The 18,339-nt window shown below is 38.2% G+C and overlaps 2 protein-coding genes across 7 annotated transcripts in view; one reads left to right on the forward strand and one right to left on the reverse strand.

The window, feature by feature from the left end:
- YOD1 (YOD1 deubiquitinase) overlaps positions 1-11,300 on the reverse strand; it is a 45,971-nt gene extending 34,671 nt beyond the window's left edge. Inside the window, exon 1 of one of the 2 annotated variants that reach the window (XM_044076457.1) lies at positions 11,171-11,300. The gene's annotated coding sequence lies outside the window, so the exon portion shown is untranslated. Of the gene's footprint in view, positions 1-11,158 lie in introns of both variants that reach the window. The other variant, XM_044076458.1, reaches the window with a different exon arrangement.
- A 115-nt stretch (positions 11,301-11,415) lies between these two features.
- The window catches only part of PFKFB2 (6-phosphofructo-2-kinase/fructose-2,6-biphosphatase 2), a 655,955-nt gene continuing 649,031 nt past the window's right edge, over positions 11,416-18,339 (forward strand). For 4 of the 5 annotated variants that reach the window (XM_044076459.1, XM_044076460.1, XM_044076462.1 and 1 more), the window contains exon 1: positions 11,416-11,638. In XM_044076459.1, coding sequence (XP_043932394.1) covers positions 11,614-11,638 — 25 coding nt within the window. In that variant the 5' untranslated portion in view covers positions 11,416-11,613. The remainder of the gene's footprint in view (positions 11,639-18,339) is intronic. The other variant, XM_044076464.1, reaches the window with a different exon arrangement.

Genomic DNA, 18,339 nt, shown 5'->3' on the forward strand with positions numbered 1-18,339 from the left:
GCTGTAGCCTGTAACAGTATAAGAAACAGTTAAAATATATAGAGCTTATCTGTTTTTCATGGACTGATGGCTGAGTATCATAAGTACAGTTAGCATTGAACACATTCTCCAAGGCCAACAGTTAAGAAGGGATGGGAGAAGAATCATCCCCCGTTCTTCAAAAAAAAAAAAAAAAAAAAAACCCTCCACCACTCTACTGCCAATCACCAAAGAACAGGTTGCCACTGTACTCTCTAAAACTAAAAACATGGCTTCAGTGGGGCCTGACACTATACTAGGTTGCCTGTTAAACAGCTTAAATCAGGACTTAACAGGACCATTAGGATCTCTATTTAACCACATACTCTGGACTGGCTGTGTCCCAGTTGAGTGGAGGACAGCAACACTCATCCCTCTGCATAAAAGGGGACCATCTACTGACTGGGAAATTACAGACTCATAAGACTGACTAGTCTTGTATGTAAGGCTATGGAAAGAATAATCATGGACTTCCAAACACTGGACCTGACCCAATAACACTGGACCTGACCCAATTCATCTTTGTCAAGGGCAGGCCATGCCTACTGAATTTGATGGATTTCTTTGAGAACATCACTAAGGCCATGGATGAGGGTAAAACAGTACATACTGCCTACCTAAACCTGGCTAAGGCATTTGACTTCTCCCCATTCAGGTATTATAAATAAACTCAAAAAAACTTGGTCATAAATCCCTATGTCACCAGATGGATAGCCAGTTATCTCATGGACAGGACACATGTGGTTAAAGTGGGTTAATCCAAATCCAGCAAGAGGCCAGTTACTAGTGGTGTGCCACAGGGATCAATACTAGGACCACTCCTGTTTGGAATGTACTTATCTGAATTCAAGGCAAATTTGGAACGTGTCTAGAGATCTAAGTCAGTGACTCAAACTAAACATGTTGGAGAGACAGTTGTGTCTCAGAAATTGACCCTTCTTTGGAAAAGGCTTCCTATTCACATTAAGCAGAGCCCTTCCCTGACCCTTTTCAAATGTAATTTGGATCAATGGATGGGGAATTGCAACTTCACACCTGGGGTAGTGCCTATGTCCTTTATTGACAGGGGTGATCTGTAAGATACTCAATGCACAGGCACAAATCTATGCCATCCTCTTGCCTCTAGAGGCCATATATTGGATAAAATTTTGGGTTATTTTGGCTAGGCTTGTAAGGGCCCTTAAGCCGTTAGCCTAGTAATCTCCTATAAATCTATATGTATGTATACATGTATGTGCGTAATACACATATATGTATACACACACACAAACCTGTAACATTATTTTTGTGACACCTCTGCACTGGGCCAATAATCAAGGAGCCTCAATCCTCACTACTAACACCAGTGAGGGACGTGCCCATTGGAAGGATGACAAGTACACACAAAGTAAAGTACAATTTCCCTTAAGAGCACACAGAGATCACAGTCAGTCAGGGCTGGTTTCTCCCTCTCTCTCCAGATCCAGAATAAGACTCCCTACAGGCACAGCTATAGGGTTAAGATCTCAGCCAAGTGGTCAAGCTAAAACCTCCAGTACCCTCTCTGAACCAGTGCTTCCTGTCCCTGCCCAAGTAGCTGACACACACCCTTTGAGATTTGATTTATATACAAACACTCCTGGGGAAGGCTGGCACAGGTTCACTAGTTATGCCCCCCTTCTGCCTAGACTATACGGTAGTACCAGCTGCCACCAATCACTACTCATCAGCTACTATAAGGCCCTTAAAAGGGGTGATCAATTCTGTGTTGTTGTTGTTTGTCTTTCGGCTTTTCCTGGTTAGGGGTCGCCATAGTGGTACTCTGGTCCACTAATAATTGGCAGTAGATTTTTACGAATGCCGAGGTGCCAGCTCGACGTTCAACCTTCAACAAAGGCACGCCCATTTACGCATGTCTTTTGAACGCCCACCCAACCTCGGGGAGGACATGCAGACTCCACACAGAAGGCACTCCCTGCACTCCAGCCGAGAATCGAACGGGAGAACCTCTTGCTGTGAGGCAACAACGCTACCACTGCACCACCGTGGATACCGATTCTACTGTGTAATGTTACTATTATCCAAATGGTAAGTGTGTCCAAAACTTTAAGGCTATTTAAGAGTGGTCTGTACAGTGTTACCCAAATACATGCAAGTATGCTAAGAGCTTAAATATCTCTAAACAAAAATCAGCCACAATTAAAAGGTTTAAATATACTTAGTAATAAATAATAACAGTATTGAGTTAGTTATGTATTGTCTTGTTCTGTCACAACAGAGTTCAGAATCACAGGAAATACTTTAAAACAACATTGTAGGACTATCTCACATAAATAAAGAAAACATCCTATCTATCTCTGAGAGATATACTACGATCCATGTCTTACTTACAGAGCAAGGCAAGGGCTGAATGGATGTTTAGAGGTCCAGAAGCAAATACAAAATGCCCAGACTTTCTCTCTGAGATAGTTCTTAAATTACTATCAAACGTTTCTGCTGGGTCATCTCAGATTACATCATTCTTGTCACCTCTGCCTTAGTTCCCAAGTTAACATGAACCAACAGAATTTAACATATCTCTGTCAAAAATACTTCTCTTAGAAGCTTACCTGAAACTGGAAGTCATAAAACAAATAACACATGTACAGTGAATATAAAAAGTTTACACACCCCTGCTAAAATGCCAGATTTTTGTGATATAAAAAAATGAGACCACAATAAATCATTTCATACCTTTTCCCACCTTTAATGTGACCTATAAGCTGTGCAATTCAATTAAAAAACAAATCTGTTAGGGGAAAAATATAAAAAATAAAAAAACTGCAATACACTGGTTGCATAAGTGTGCACACCCTTAAACTAATACTTTGATGAAGCACCTTTTGATTTAATTACAGCATTCAGTCTTCTTGGGTACACATTTGCCATCAATTAAAGAAACTCTGATTAGCCCCCAAATAAAAGTTCAGCTGTCCTAGTAGGATTTTCCTGACATTTACTCAGTTGCCTGCTACAGCAAAACCCATGGTTCGCAGAGAGCTTACAAAGCATCAAAGGGATCTCATTGTTGAAAGGTATCAGTCAGGAGAAGGGTACAAAAAAATTTCCATAGCATTGGATATACCATGGAACACAGTGAAGACAGTCATCAAAAAGTGGAGAAAATATAGGACAAACAGGGACATTGCAAAGAAATGGATGTCCTTCCAAAACTGATGAAAAGACAAGACAAAAACTGGTCAGGGAGGCTGCCAAGAGACCTAAAGCAACACTGAAGGAGCTGCAGGAATTTTTGGCAAGTACTGGGGTAGGGTTGCAAGATGGAACAGAAAAACATCCAGGCCCAGCTAAAATTTGCAAAACAATACATCATGTCTCCCAAAAGTATGTGAGAAAATGTGTTATGGTCTAGTGAGACCAAAGCTGAACTTTTTGGCCACAATTCCAAAAGGTACATTTGGCCCAAAAACAACACTTCGCATCACCAAAAGAGCACCATCCCCACTGTGAAGCATGGTAGTGGCAGTATCATACTTTGGGGTTGCTTTTCTTCAGCTGGAACTGGGGCTTTAGTCAAGGTGGGTGGAACTGTGAATAGTTCCAAATACCAGTCACTTTTGGCCCAAATTCTTCAGGCATCTGCTAGAAAGCTGAAGATGAAGAGGAATTTCACCTTTCAGCACGACAATGACCACAAGCATACATCCAGATCAACAAAAGAATGGCTTCACCAGAAGAAAATTAATGTTTTAGAATGTCCCAGCCAGAGCCCAGACCTAAATCAAATAGAAAATCTGTGGTATGAACTGAAGAGGGCTGTGCACAAGAGATACCCTTGCAATCTGACAGATTTGGAATGCTTTTGCAAGGAAGAGTGTGCAAATATTGCCAGGTCAAGATGTGCCATGATGATAGACTCCTACCCAAGAAGACTGAATGTTGTAATTAAATCAAAAAGGTGCTTCAACAAAGTATTAGTTTAAGGGTGTGCACAATTATGCAACCAGCATACTGCACGTTTTTTTATTTTTTATTTTTTATATTTTTTCCTCTAACAAATTTGCTTTTCAATTCAATTGTACAGGTTCCATTTACATTTCTGCTCTTTTCCAGCAGGGTGCACTGTGATTTCATTTTTGAAGCTCAGCATACAACATACAGGTTTACTTACATTTGTAGACAGGCCTATGGATCATATCAATATTTACAATAAGACAAAATTATTTACAAAATTCTAGCTAGCTGTGCTGACAGCCTTCACAATCATAATAGCTCTTCAGTTCAGGGAGAAGATCAATTTGTTCCTATAAAGGTAACTAACTTATCCTGACAACGGTCTGATTAAAAAAAATCATCCATAAATTTGCTCACAAGCAGAGAGACGGACTTAGGAATTTGCAAAAGAAGAAGCTGACTCTGTGAAAACTCAGAACCTGTCTCCTCAGGAATAACTTCATAATGAATGCCCCTGTAAAGACTTCTACATGCCATGAATTCCAGATTGTAATGCCTGTCTAGCCAAGCTACGCAACTCATTCTTTTCAAGAGTAATAACTTCCTCAGAAGAACAATATTTAACTTTTCTTTCTTAATAGGAATTCCAGCAAAAGAGGGCCATATCGAAGGAAGGAGTTCTGCTCAGTCTAAATGTCCATTGTCCTGGTTATCGCCCAGAGATGATGACTCTCACATGTCCATATTGGACAGTGGAATAGCTGAGGAGGATGTCGCTGTTCCTAGTTCATGCTGACCAAAAGGACTATAACACAGGAAGCTGGACAGTTACCAGCGTGCCTTAGGAATATCCAGTAACCACTGCAATTTCATATACTATCAGCTGAGGAGTAGAGGTAGACCCCAGAAGCAGCAAGAATTCCTTGGCAAGTGATTTTTTTTCTTTCTGGGTACTGCAAGACAACAGCCAGATAAACTGGGATGAGTACCTATGCTTTAACCAGGGAAGACACACCAAAAGTGGTAAGCATGGCTGCAGAGAATCACTCAGAAGTTAAGTTGTCATTCAACATTTTATAAGCAGCACACTTACAACACTTTCCCTAGTCCCTTAACGTATAAAATAAGAACAGAATTTTTCTGTCAGTACTACACTGACAGAAAAATTCTGTTCTTTTTTTACAAGTTAAAGGACTAGGGAAAGTACTATTCAAACACTCATTTTCCGTGGTGGTGCAGCAGTAGCGTTCTTGCCTCACAGCAAGAGGATCTCCCGTTCGATTCTCAGTTAGTGTGCAGGGGGTGCCTTCTGTGTGGAGTCGGCATGCCCTCCTCCCCGCGGGTCGAGTGGCGTTTCGAAAGACATGCGTGAATGGGCGTGCCTTTGTTGAAGGTTGGGTGTCGAGCTGGCAACTCGGCACCATGAAAATCTACTGCCAATCATTAGCAGACCGGAGTTCCGCTGTGGAGACCCCTAACCGGGAAAAGCCGAAAGACAACAACAACTATTCAAACACTCATGCACACACAGGCAAAATTAAAATGGCAGGTAGATTGTCCTGCTTACTCCCCATAAATGTTTCTGTTCTACTTTATAAAAGCAGTACACAGTTTTTCACAAATTTGGCCCCAAACAGTTCAATAAACATTAAGCTAAAAACGGCGTTCCCTGACAGAAAACATCTGATATTATGGAAAAATACTAGGTTTCTTAAAGGAAAACCACATCACAGACTCAAAAAACATGTTTATTTCATCATGGTTTGGAGTTTCCTACATTTTAACACCACTCTGGGACTATTTACAGGTTTTTAAATATTTTTATACGTAATTTCTGAGTTTGACCACATGGGATCTGACATCTTGAAATAATTCTGACTGTTTAGTCTGTCCCATAATGCAGTCCTTGGCTGTAAAGAATTATGTATGTCTACTTCTTCCTGAAGCTCCTGTCACTGCATTGATTTTACATGCATACAGTGCTGTCTTTCAGTCAGTTAGTTTTAAGTAACATTTCATGCCATTCACTGACTACTTAAAACACAAACAGTGCAAATGCCACAGAACAGACTTTCAAAGTGCTTTTGACTGCTGCTTCTTTTCGGAATGGCCAAACTGGTGTTTTGTGAAACCTGAAGTGTACTACCTTGACTCATCTCCCATCCTCCTTCACACCTAACATCCCTAGCTGTCAAAGTGCTAAGGGTACTTTGAGCTGTTACCACCTGTGATTGACAGCCCACAGCAGGAGACTTGACTCATGTACTGTTTCCTTTACTTTCTGTATCAGTAGGGAAAGGACCAGGCAGCTGTGATAACACAGCATGGGTGGGCTTTTAGGAATGTCATGGAAATGTCAGTTTGGGGAAGGAATTGGCCAGAAAACTACCTGTATTCATAGGTGTTGATGACATCAATGAATTGGACACTGCAGCAAGCTTTATCAGAGCGGGACAACATTTTTTTTAAAGTGAAACCACCACAGTACAGTAAGGACTGTTCTAGTGGAGAGGAACAGTCAATTTAAAATATTGTAAATGCTGTGTTTTTGTTTATTCACAGCAGGGACTTTAAAAAGGGAGAAAAAGGACAGAGAAGTTGAGCATGTAATAACAGAATCCCACTGTTGTCCTTTAAAGGGGAAATACTGGTTTTAGTAAAAAAAAAAATACATTACTGCTATTTGTTTTCTTACAAAAGAAATAAATTTCTGACTGGAGAGGCTCCCTAACGAGGGAAAGTACTGCTGAAAGCTTCACTCTGACTGCTGATTGCCCTTCTTGGAATTACACAATCAGCAGTCACAGTGAAAGGGGGGAGGAGCAGTTGTTGTTTCCATTGCAGGACACAATCCACATAGCTTAAGGGCTACTGTAGCAGTGGGAATGACGAACATATAGTTTTTCTTTTGTGATCTTTTATAGGTTATATTATTTATGTTTTAGTGTTATGAGTATCGATATGTTCAGTGCTGTTTTCTTTTCTTTATTTAAGCATTTAAGTAATTTATAACAAAATCCAGTCTAATTATTCATGACAACGCCCCAGAAGAGTGCCACCCAGGTATACATCTGCTGCTACTCCTCTTTCTAATGGATTGAAGTTACCTTTCAATGGTCATCATCAAGGTAATCAAAAGTGCAGAAATATTATGCAAAAACTGGAGCAAACCATTGGGTTTCGGTACCCAGCTTGCCTACTCTCTAATAGTTGGGTATACTACATTCTGCAGCTTGTATTAATCACATGGGTTGCTAGAAATATGGGCCGTCATACATAGAGCTTTCAGTCCTTGAGGTTTCCTTAAATGCAGTGCAACCAAGCTTTGCACAGTGCCCATTTATGGCCTTTAAATGTAACAAACTGTGCAATGTGTATATGCTAAACATTCATTCAGGTACTCCTTTATGCATATTTTGCAGTGGAAACATAATTACCTATGTCATAAAAAGTTCACTAATGGTCTCAGTTCACACCTGATACCCTTACACTCAGACAAGACAGCACATCACTCATTAATGCTTACTCACCATGAACCTGGTCACTCAATCACCCTAGCACACCCCTCATTAATGCTTACTCACTGTGAACGTGTTAAAGGTATAAATTTTGGAGTGGACTTTTTAAGCAATCAATAGCTTCTATCTGAATAAAAAAAACCTCTTTAAAGATCTTATAAGGCCCTTTTTGACTGCTAATCACTATGCTGGTAATAAACACTTTAGTGATGGCCACTTAGTATAATCTGAATCCATTTTCAATAAGCCTGCAATAGTCCATGTAAGAGATACCTTCTCAGTTACTGGGAATCTGTATGTGAAGAGTTTTATAGGGATTTGCCCTGTGGATGCTTATTCTTTAGATTAATTATTACTTTAAACTAGATCGCTAAGGCTACAATGCAGCCCTTAATGAGTGAACATTCTTGCATTCGATAAAATACTTTGTGTGCACAGTCTACACTTCATACACATTTTTCTAAACAGTTTAAAGGTAACACATTCCAAATATACAGTAAAATTAATATTATGCCATTTAAGTCTATATTGCTTCTGAAGTCTCCTAGTATCAATATATTTGAACTAAAACGTCAAAATATTTACCATGACTCAAAGTCAAAACTATATGGAGTTTGATCAGGCTCTCTGTTAGCACTCTCCTTCCATACTATGCAGATCACAAAAAGAAAATCTGCAGTATATACACGGATCTAGTTCACAAGCTCGAAGTTTCAAAACTTGAAACTGCAAATGGTTGAGACCATAAGATCCTGAAGTTTTGAAACTTTGAAATTGTAATTAATAAAAATAAATAAATAAAAACATGTTTTTTTTTATGTTTTTGTAGGAGGCATAAATATACCAACTCCAAGTTCACACTATAATGAGGAAAACTATAAATTCCCCATTAGGCGCTTTACGGAGATCTCCATTCAAAACATTCAGCATTTCAAAACGTTGATCTTATTGTCTCAACCATTTAGAGTTTGAAGTTTTGAAACTTCGAGCTTGTGAAGGGAACTCGTATATGGATCTATACACACATGTATGCACAGTCGCATTTATATTATACATCTTTTGTTCAGAATTTACTTATTTAATTTTCTGTACTAAACCTACTTAACTATGTTTGTAATCTTACATCATATTATGGAATTCATTTGTTTGAATAATGTTTTTGTTTAATTTCCCTTGACTGTGCCCAAAATTCATCAGACTTCATCAGTGCCCTACCCTGGCAAACAAACTAAAACAAATAAATAATCACTACAGTCAACAGCTTCTCACCACAGAGGTTACAGCATTTAAAGATAAGCATGTACAACACTGGAAATGCCCCCTGGAAATTCCAAGTACTAGCAAAAATATCTGCAAGTACATTAGCCCAAAGGGACCAAGAAAACATCACGATTCCACATTAGCAATAACCACTGGATACTTATCATTCAGACGGCCAAAACTTCTCATCACTGTTACAAAAATTCCTCTTCAGAGAATACTGTCCTATATTTTTTTTAATGACAGGCTGTATTGCTTTCACTGTTTAACATCTGAGAAGTCCACCTTTTACACTTGATCTACTTAACAGATATGTGACATTATTATCCCCAAGGTTAAATACTGCATTATTTTATCATTCAGCTTTACTTTCATAATACTAGTTTACAACCATTATCACCTTCAACCTGGGCTGAACCTGAAAACAGTCTTCAAATCATTCCACACTCCAAGTTTAAAAATAAAATAATAAAACATTTTCCTCCCAGAACTCACTCTACTGGTGACAAGGTAGTGCAACTGCAGTGCAGGGACCTTGCTGCTCCCTTCATGGGTACGTACTGAGCAGTTGCACTTGCAGCCCATTTTAAGCCTAACCAATTTCCCTTCTGGTACTCAAAATAACCTATCCCATTTGGTTAAAGATTAACCTTTCCCATCCCATGGATGATAATTATATATTACCCCTAATGAGAATAACCGGGACTATCCCATAGATAATTTGAGGAGTCACATCCATGGGATAAAGTATTTAGGAGCTGCCTCTGTTTATTAGTAGTAGTACAGAGAGCAGTTCTGGCATAAATTTTCTGTCTCCCATCCACAGATCTAAGCTGCGCTTGAAAATGGACAGGGACTAACTTTGTTTAATGTGGGTGGAAAGTCTATTCCACAGTGACAGTATCCTCTGCGAAATGTACCTGTCCCTCCAGACCATTCTGCTGATGTTGCAGAAGACATTTAGATTCCTAGGTGGAGTATTTCTGATGCCATTTTACTTGCTGATGTGCAGTAAATCCATCAGCAATGGGTCAGAGTATGTCTTGTATGCCAGTCACAGGTCACCTCTTACCAGTCTGTTGGACACAGGGTGACAATGGAGAACACTTGACCACACCAGTGTTTCTGCATAGCTGTGAGAAACTTACAGCAATTACATAACATCTAGGAACTGCTGTACATCATTTCAGCCACAGATCTGAATTTCTTTGCTCAATAAACAAGGGCAAGTTAAAAAGTAACAGGTAGAAAACCTATTATCATTACTCAACCTCTCAAGTGACCTGATTATGAGGAATGTTCCTCGTTCTGAGTCTTAAAGAGCCGATGTTCCTCACTGTTCCACACTTGTAGGGAATGTTACATGTTCAGTGTTAAGAATTTTTCTAATTAATGTCACAGACAGCAATAATGAAAAGCTTTTTACTTTTATCAAATTTAGTAGAAGTAGCAGTTTCCGATGATAATGGAGAGCACTGGACTTTGCGTAACCACATCACTTGGTATTCTGGATATGCATTTGCATGCAGTCCAGTATTCTCCCTTATCAACGGATACACAGTACAAAGATTTAGTCTAACAATATTTTTTTAAAAGGAAACCGCTCCCATAGACTGCAAGACATGATTATTTCATCATATCTTGATGTTTTTTTCCATTTTAACACCACATTTGGACTCTCTAAACTTTTTTTTGTATTTTTAAATATAATTCTTGAGTCTGCCCAGATGGGGTCCAGCATCTTGATTTTTTTTAAGTCTATCTCTAGGTATCCCACAATGCAGTGTTTGGCTTTAAAATACTACACCACGGCCCCTAAGCTCCTGTCAATGCATTGACTTTACATGTGTTTTCACATATACCTGCTTTCTTTTAGGCAGTTAGGTTTAATTATCATTTCTTGTTTTTCAATGATTACTTAAAAGACAAACAGTATTCTCAGTACCTGTTACTTCTTTTTCTTTCTAAAGTGGTCAATTTTCATTCTTTTGTTATGCCTGAGTTATATAGTCGTTAAACTCCTCTTTCCTCCCCCTAAACACTTCCCCTTCATATATGTCAAAGTGTCAATGTTGGGGCTGCATATTGGAATTACATTTAAAATACAAAAAAAAATAGTATAAACATCCAAAAGTGGTGTTAAACTGAATCCATTCTATGTTTGAAGGTTATGTGTATCGTGAATGCAGGTGTTTAAAGCATTGAAATCAAATATCTTATGAAATACAATTTCTCTGGTAACAATGCTCATACATAACATTACAAACAATGCGCCCATTCTTATGATACAATGCAATTCCCGTACCAATCAGCATTTTAATCAATTTATACTACAGAAAATGGACGTAATTCCATGATGGATCGCATCATATGTTATTGAAAGTACACGAGTTCACAAAACAGAATGCCCATCCTACAACAACATATACCTTTCGGTTTACCTGCAGCAATTTATTTCCAAACCAAGTCCCAGACAAGGGAGGCTTCTTGTGCTACGTCATGAAATCAGTGAAGCCGCTACCGTTGGTACAGCTGCACGTGACCACGATCAGTGGTCGCCGTCGGCTGGCCAAGGCATTCGAATTTGTTTGTCTCCGAGACGTCATCCGCGTTTGCCCTTGCGGGGGCGGGGCTTGCACAGATAATAGAAAGGGGCGGTTCCTGTATTGCAGCGAGAGAACCTATCTGTGTATTAGTTTCAATGACATAGGGTGTTGCTTGTTGTCATGGGTAACACTGCGATATTGCGGGAGGACGGAACACTGGTCCTCTTAAGAAACGGTGACCTTCTTTAAGGAGAGAGACTGTGGAGGAGTGGAAGGGGTGCGTCTTGTAATCAGCTTCCTTATTTGCTGGATCTGTTCTCTTTCCTGCTGTGTGAACCATGTCTGCGCTACCGAGGAAGAAAGGTAATTTTTTATAAAGTACAGGCTACAAGCCCGTGATGTGACATTGCCTCAATGGCAAGTGTTCTGTATTAATGGCTATTCTTAGATTGCTTTGCATTGTATGACACAACTTTACAGTGTTATTGTCAGATTTTAGCCTTTAAGTAATTCGCATTTACAGGCCTTTTGTATTAATTTATTTTACCGATCTTGCCCGATTACTTTAAAATGCACTTGGGAGTTTGCATAGTATTTTGTAGCTGTTGCTTAACATGCTTTACTGCAGTGAGTGCAGCCCCCTTTGACAAACCATTATTTCATTACGTTTTGCTTTGGTATCTGTTATTACATAGACACTGACATGACATATTTATGGGTAGTAACACCTGGGGGCACAATATTTCGTGCGGGCATGCACCATGGCATTATCAAAAAACATTTATACACAAAGTAAATACAAGAGCACAAAGACTTGCAGGTGGTCTAACTTCGGGGTCAGGGCCATACCATGATACTTCCAGTTTGCTTATTAAATAGAGAGAAGTGGGAAATAACCGTATGCAATAATATGCATTTCTGAACCATGAAATTAAAGATGTCAGGGTTTTAGATGGAAGAACTGGTTGTCCTCGTCTTTGTTTGAAATGGAATATGTACGAACTAGATCTCTGAGCTTAGTGGCTTTGCATTCTATTCCAGTATTATTAGCTTATTTTAACACAGTGTGTATGGTATATTAATGCTATTGATAAAATGTTACACCGGATACACACACTCTTGATCTTAGCCAAAAGGCCAGAAAGTGATACATTTTATTTTTATTTTACATTTGTTGACCGGGATAGTCCGACTGGATACACGTCCTTTTTCAGCGGAGGCCCGGGGAGAAAAGCTCCAAAGTTAGTTACACAGGCGAACTTAAAAACTTATAGTACAAATTAAACACCCTTACAGACTCAGAAACGTATACAATCTCGCAAACTTAATATGGGTTAACAGTTAAAACACAAATGAGTTTTATTAAAAAATAGTATCTGTGTAGCATTTGTGGAGAAGTTAAAAATCAGAAGTCTTTATTTGCAACTCAAATTCTCATCTCAAAGTCATACTTTGTAAGAATAGTCAGTGGTGGTGTCAGTATTAATTTTCTGCAAAAAACATGCATACTCCCCTGCTGTGTCTCCTGATGATTTAAGCCCCTTACCTTTGAAATTTAATGACATCCATTTGAGTTTCAGGCTTCATAACCTTTAGAAAATGTGTTTTAACACAAACCCTGTTATTCTATCTACCTTTTAAGTTTACAAGAGCAATATTTAAAATCTGTCCCTATGTTGTGCCGTTGTCTCCCCATTATGTCAAGCTTTGTCCAGATTTCTTGGGCTAAGAGGTTGAGAAATATGTTAAGCCCTTGCAAACTCTGATACATTGCTTGTATTTTGTCTAACATTGTACAACTATTAAACACTTAAATTAGTTTAAAATTAGATATCTTGCTGCCTTCATTTGTGGACCCCCTAGCATCTGTGCACTGGAAAGTGTACCTCATAATAATATATCATGCTGACATACCATAACAGTGGCTTTAGAATTGTAACACTTGCAGTCTTTTTAAACTTTGACTGAAACATTTTCTGCTGTAAATTGAAACAGACATACATTTTACCACAGAGTTATGTATGATTGGATATGGGAGGTGAGCACTATTATGGGCTCAAAAAGGGTGCCAGAAATATCTAAATCTGTCTACTTAAAGGTGCATATGGCTAAACATGTTATGGTGCCTGTCACTGTTTGCATAGTATTGTTCCTATCCGAACAAAATCAGATAGTAACATTTTCTTTATCAAACCTTTTGTTTGCTGCTTATCACTAATAGCACACATTGGTTGTTATATTTGCAGAAATTCTTTTCTTTGTCTCTTTAGCGTGGGGGTAGTAAATTTGTACCTTAGGAATTTAGAATGAATATTTGCTTGCTGCAGTAGTGTGTTAATCATCAAAGTATTTGTCAGTATTTCTGTTGGGGAAAAAGTAATGGCCAGTGAAATAAAGATGAGAATAGTTGTCAAACAAAAATATTAGCTACATAATACACTGAGGAGTGATTAACTTATTTCATTAACATTTCACACAGATTTTACTTAAACTGAAATTGGATGTACAGGACATAAAGCTTGTATTCTCTCTCACTGTCTCTTTTTAGCTTTGTCTGTCACTTGAACCTGGACCATTTGTATAGTAGGTGGAACTGTCATCTTCACTAGAATGCAGTTATACTTATACAGTTTTTATTCAAAAGAGTGAAATCCTTGAGACCATTTCTTAAATGTATTTGTTTGCGCACTTGCTTTTGATAACTGTAAAAACTCCAAGTGTCAGGAGCCCATTTATAGTGACTGCTTGGAGAAATAACCTCCACTGCAAGCTTTATGAGCATTTTAACAAAATAACCAAATGCTGAATATTCAGTAAAACTCCTAAGAAATACATCCGAAAAAAGCATACTTATGTCTCAAAATGATAAAAATGCAAAATATAAAACTTAAAAGAAATACCCGTTTCATGTAACAATATAGTTTTAGGCCTTCATTCTTAGCTCTTTTTGCCACAGTCTCCTGGTTCCAGAGGCAGTTCCAAGGTCTATTTCCTGTCAGGACCTGGACAACCAATCTGTCTGTCGGCTGACAAATCTGATGCACATTTTATGTCACCATCTCCTTATTCGGTAGGAGATTGAGGGGGAAGGGGCTTCCAGACAGCCAGGACATGAACAGGATTGAATGTTCTGTTGAGCATTTTATGGCATCTTGACAAAATGGCCTAACTATGCTCTGTTTCTAGCCAAAAGGTTTATACATATGCTCAAATAACCACAACGTAGACGGATACATGTTTGAACATTCAAAGAAATGCAGGACTACTATGTGAACAGATGTAGATCATTACTAGATCTTAACATCACTAGTTCACAAAGCAGATGAAATAGTGTTGTCAATAATGAGTACTGCACATAAAGTATAGTATAATGCAACAACTGTCCTTTTCAACTATTTAAATCCACTTTTATTATCAGTAAATGTCTGTTAGCATGAACGTCTTAATCAAAAAGCTGGCAGCATCCATATTTTACAAATGTGTTTATGTACAGTTACATGTCTGCATGTACACATATATGTAGTTGTATAGATATTTGTAATAGGTCAGTGTAAGAGGTGCAACAGGTAGCACACTTACCTTTGGTGCTGGAAGTCCAGAAGGCTGTGGGTTATATTCCCACTCAAGATGATTGGATTGGTGACACTGCAGTGCAACAATAGGGGATGCAGCACTCCTGCATCCTGTCATCCTTTACATTTAATGATAAACTAGGATCCTATCTGCTTGAGTTGGTGGTAGCTCAGGTGAATGTAAAAGATCTCACTGCACTTATTGGAAAGGGTAGTGGAAGTTCCCAGATGACCCAGCCAAATTTCCTTTAGTAGTATAGATATCATCTTTTGTCTTCCTTGAAAAGAGGCTACTAGCCTAGCTGGACTAACGCATTTAACAAAGAATATGTTTTATTTTTATAGATGTAGATATGTGTGTGTGCACATGTGCACTTTCGCATGCATGCGTCACACACACATACACGCATGGACATGTATTTTTTTTCAATTCACCTATATTATTTCCAAGAAAGCCATCCTCCTCAAAAACCTATCTTAAAATTGTGGGCGTAAAAGTAAATTAAATGAGCAACTCTTTTGCAATAGATGAGTTGCTACAGACAAATTAGTAATATTAAGAAGTTCTCTCATGCTTTATATAAATGAGAGCAGGTCAGTGTTTCAGACATCCTGTTCTGTTCCATTCCTACAATGAATTACCTTCTATATATTTGCAATATATAAAATTCCCACTTCCAAAATTCCCATAATTGTTTTAAAACCAGTAATGTTATAGGTTCATAGGTGTGTACTAGGCTAATGGCCCTGGGGCCTTTACAAGCCTAGCCATAGGATTACCCTGGCATAGTGCTACCCAACCATAGTTTCCAGTGCCTCTATCGAGTAGATCCACTGGAGTTATCCCCAGGGTGAATTTTCTGTTTCCCATCCATTCATTAGGATTTCTCTTGAAGAGAGTAGCGAGGTGCTCTGTTTGACATGTATGGGAAGTCTATTCCATCGCATGGGCAGTCTCTGGGTTATGAACCTGTCCCTCCAGCATGTTCCGTTAATTGTGGTAATGAGGTTGAGGTCTCTGGAGCGTGTGGTGCAGAGGGTTGAGATTTTTTTAGATGTAGCATTTCTGACAGAGCTGGGTCAGACATGGCTTTGTAAGTCTAGCAGAGATCACCTTTAAGTAGCCGATATGAGACGGAGAATAGTTGGAGTTTTTTGAGTTATGTTTTATAAATAAATATTCAAAACTCTCAAAGAAATGAAAATTCAAAGTGCACGTTATACACTTTAATACAATACTGATGTATTCCTAAATCACAGATTTTATAAATATTAAAACAAAAAAAACTTCCTTCAAAAGGAGAATATTCAGTATAACAAAAGCTGTTAACACAGATAATTTAACATAAACATTATCTATAAAGATTACTTCTAAAGCCAATAACTTGATGCAGTCAAGATTATGAACAGGTAAATGAGTTGTCATCCTTCTCGGAAAGTCTAGCATGGTATGCCATTTAATATGAAAAACATTAACTAAATTCTTACTGTCTTGGAAAAAGGGGCACCATCATGACTTCAGGTTCAAGCCATTAATATTTGTAACATATATATGTTTGCATGCATAATATGTCCCTGTAGCTGTGTGTGTGAATCTGCATACACTTATGTACAGTGCATGCAGCTATTTTATATATTGCTGAGCTGAAAATAAATGAAATACTTTTAACAGCAATAAAAAAGATAAAAAAAATCAGTCGTTAAGTAAATGAGCATGATGCGAGACATAATCTTGGAGCATCCAAGTGAAAATAAATACAGTACTTTTTGCAAAGGGGGAGTGTGGCAAGCCCTCCTGCATCCCCACAAATCCTCCTACTTAGGTACTCCAACACCGAGATCACATAATTCCTTGGAAAAGGCATATTCTCCACCTCAATATTGTAGTGATCTCACATAACTGTCGAGCAGCTGTTCTGGCAACAAAACAGCTGTCAGCCTTTCTCACAGTCATCCCAAATAATTGATTGTATGTATAGATATATATATATATATATATATATGTGTGTGTGTGTGTGTGTGTATCTACAAACACACACCCGTGCAACAGGAATGACTACAAAATGGGCATCTCTGTTTTTACTTTTGGTTTAATAAAAAGGCAAGCTCTCAACATAACCTACGTGTGTGTTTGTATGTACATATATATATATATATATATATATATATATATATATATATATATTTACTTTTTTTGTTTGAACTGCGTTAGAAATATGGTATGTGGAGATGGATGGAATTGGAGGGTGCTCAATTAGTTGTCATTCTAACAAGGAATGACTTCTCCATTCACATTTCTGCTCTCAAAACTTATAGATGCACAGGGGCCATGTTAAACTTACTGGGGGCCCTCAGAATGCTATCAAAGTATTACCATGTCACTGCCAAATTTACCAAGCAAAGTTTTCTTCCATGTTGCAAAGTTTTAAACTGTAGCTCTAGTGCTCTTACATTACAAGAGGTCTGTGATACCACACTGTTTAGCCCATCTCACACATTAACATTCATAGGGACTGGAATTTAGCTGCAATGATGTTAAATTACAACAACCCATATACAAGTTGAACCTTGGGTGAAATGGAGCCATAGGCAAAGATCTTCATGGTGCCTTCCACTGCCTACTCCCCCCTGGGCAAACACATATCCTCCAGTGCTCTCCCTTGTTTTCCCTATCCCAGACTCTCATTTGATGCATTTTGTTCACTCTTCAGTTTTTTAGAAGTTAGAACCCATGGCTTTCTGTTTGTTCTGAAGTGCAATTAAAATGCTTTTTTAAACAACATTTTGATCCAATGATGGCCTGAATAAAAAAAAATTGAGTAAAGAAAAAATACAAAAAAAAATTGGCCTTGCTGTTCACTTGTATTTTCCCGTGTATCTTTTTAACACACTTTATCTGTCCAAGACAGCACAGACATAACTCTGTAAGAAATAACTGAATTAAGCTTGGGCAGTCCCCAGAAGTGCAATATTAATGATTTATTAATACATTATTACATAATGAATAAATATTAATGAATATTGCAATAATGTTCAATATTCGTTTGTCTACCTGCATGTCTGTGCTGTATTAACTGGGTCATATTACCCACTGTAGCACCACCTCCACCTTTGCTTTATATGCACCTAAAAAACAAGCAACAGTGTGCCTATTTTTTGTTATCAAATACTGAATACAGTAAAGGAGTGGCAATAGTTTGTTAGCCTTGGTAAACATTAAGCTCTTTTCTAAAGTCTTCTTTCCAGCCGTGTGTGGAGTTTTTACAGGTTGCACATAGCTGGCTGTAAGAAATTCTGATTTTTATTGTCGTGTGAAGGGCTTTTTTAATTTGTTTGACTATCTTGTAGAACTATTGAAGTGTGACTGTGTTCTCAATTTAATGATGAGGTTGCAGCCTTTTTTTCATTATATGTTGCTTGGAGTGGTGTTAAACTGCTGTGCTGTGAAAAACTAGTTTCCAGATATGACTCTTGCTACAGCCCAATTTGGAG

The sequence above is a fragment of the Protopterus annectens genome, chromosome 7.part0, assembly GCF_019279795.1.
Source record: "Protopterus annectens isolate FY-2018-M chromosome 7.part0, PAN1.0, whole genome shotgun sequence".
Taxonomy (NCBI): Eukaryota; Metazoa; Chordata; order Ceratodontiformes; family Protopteridae; genus Protopterus; species Protopterus annectens.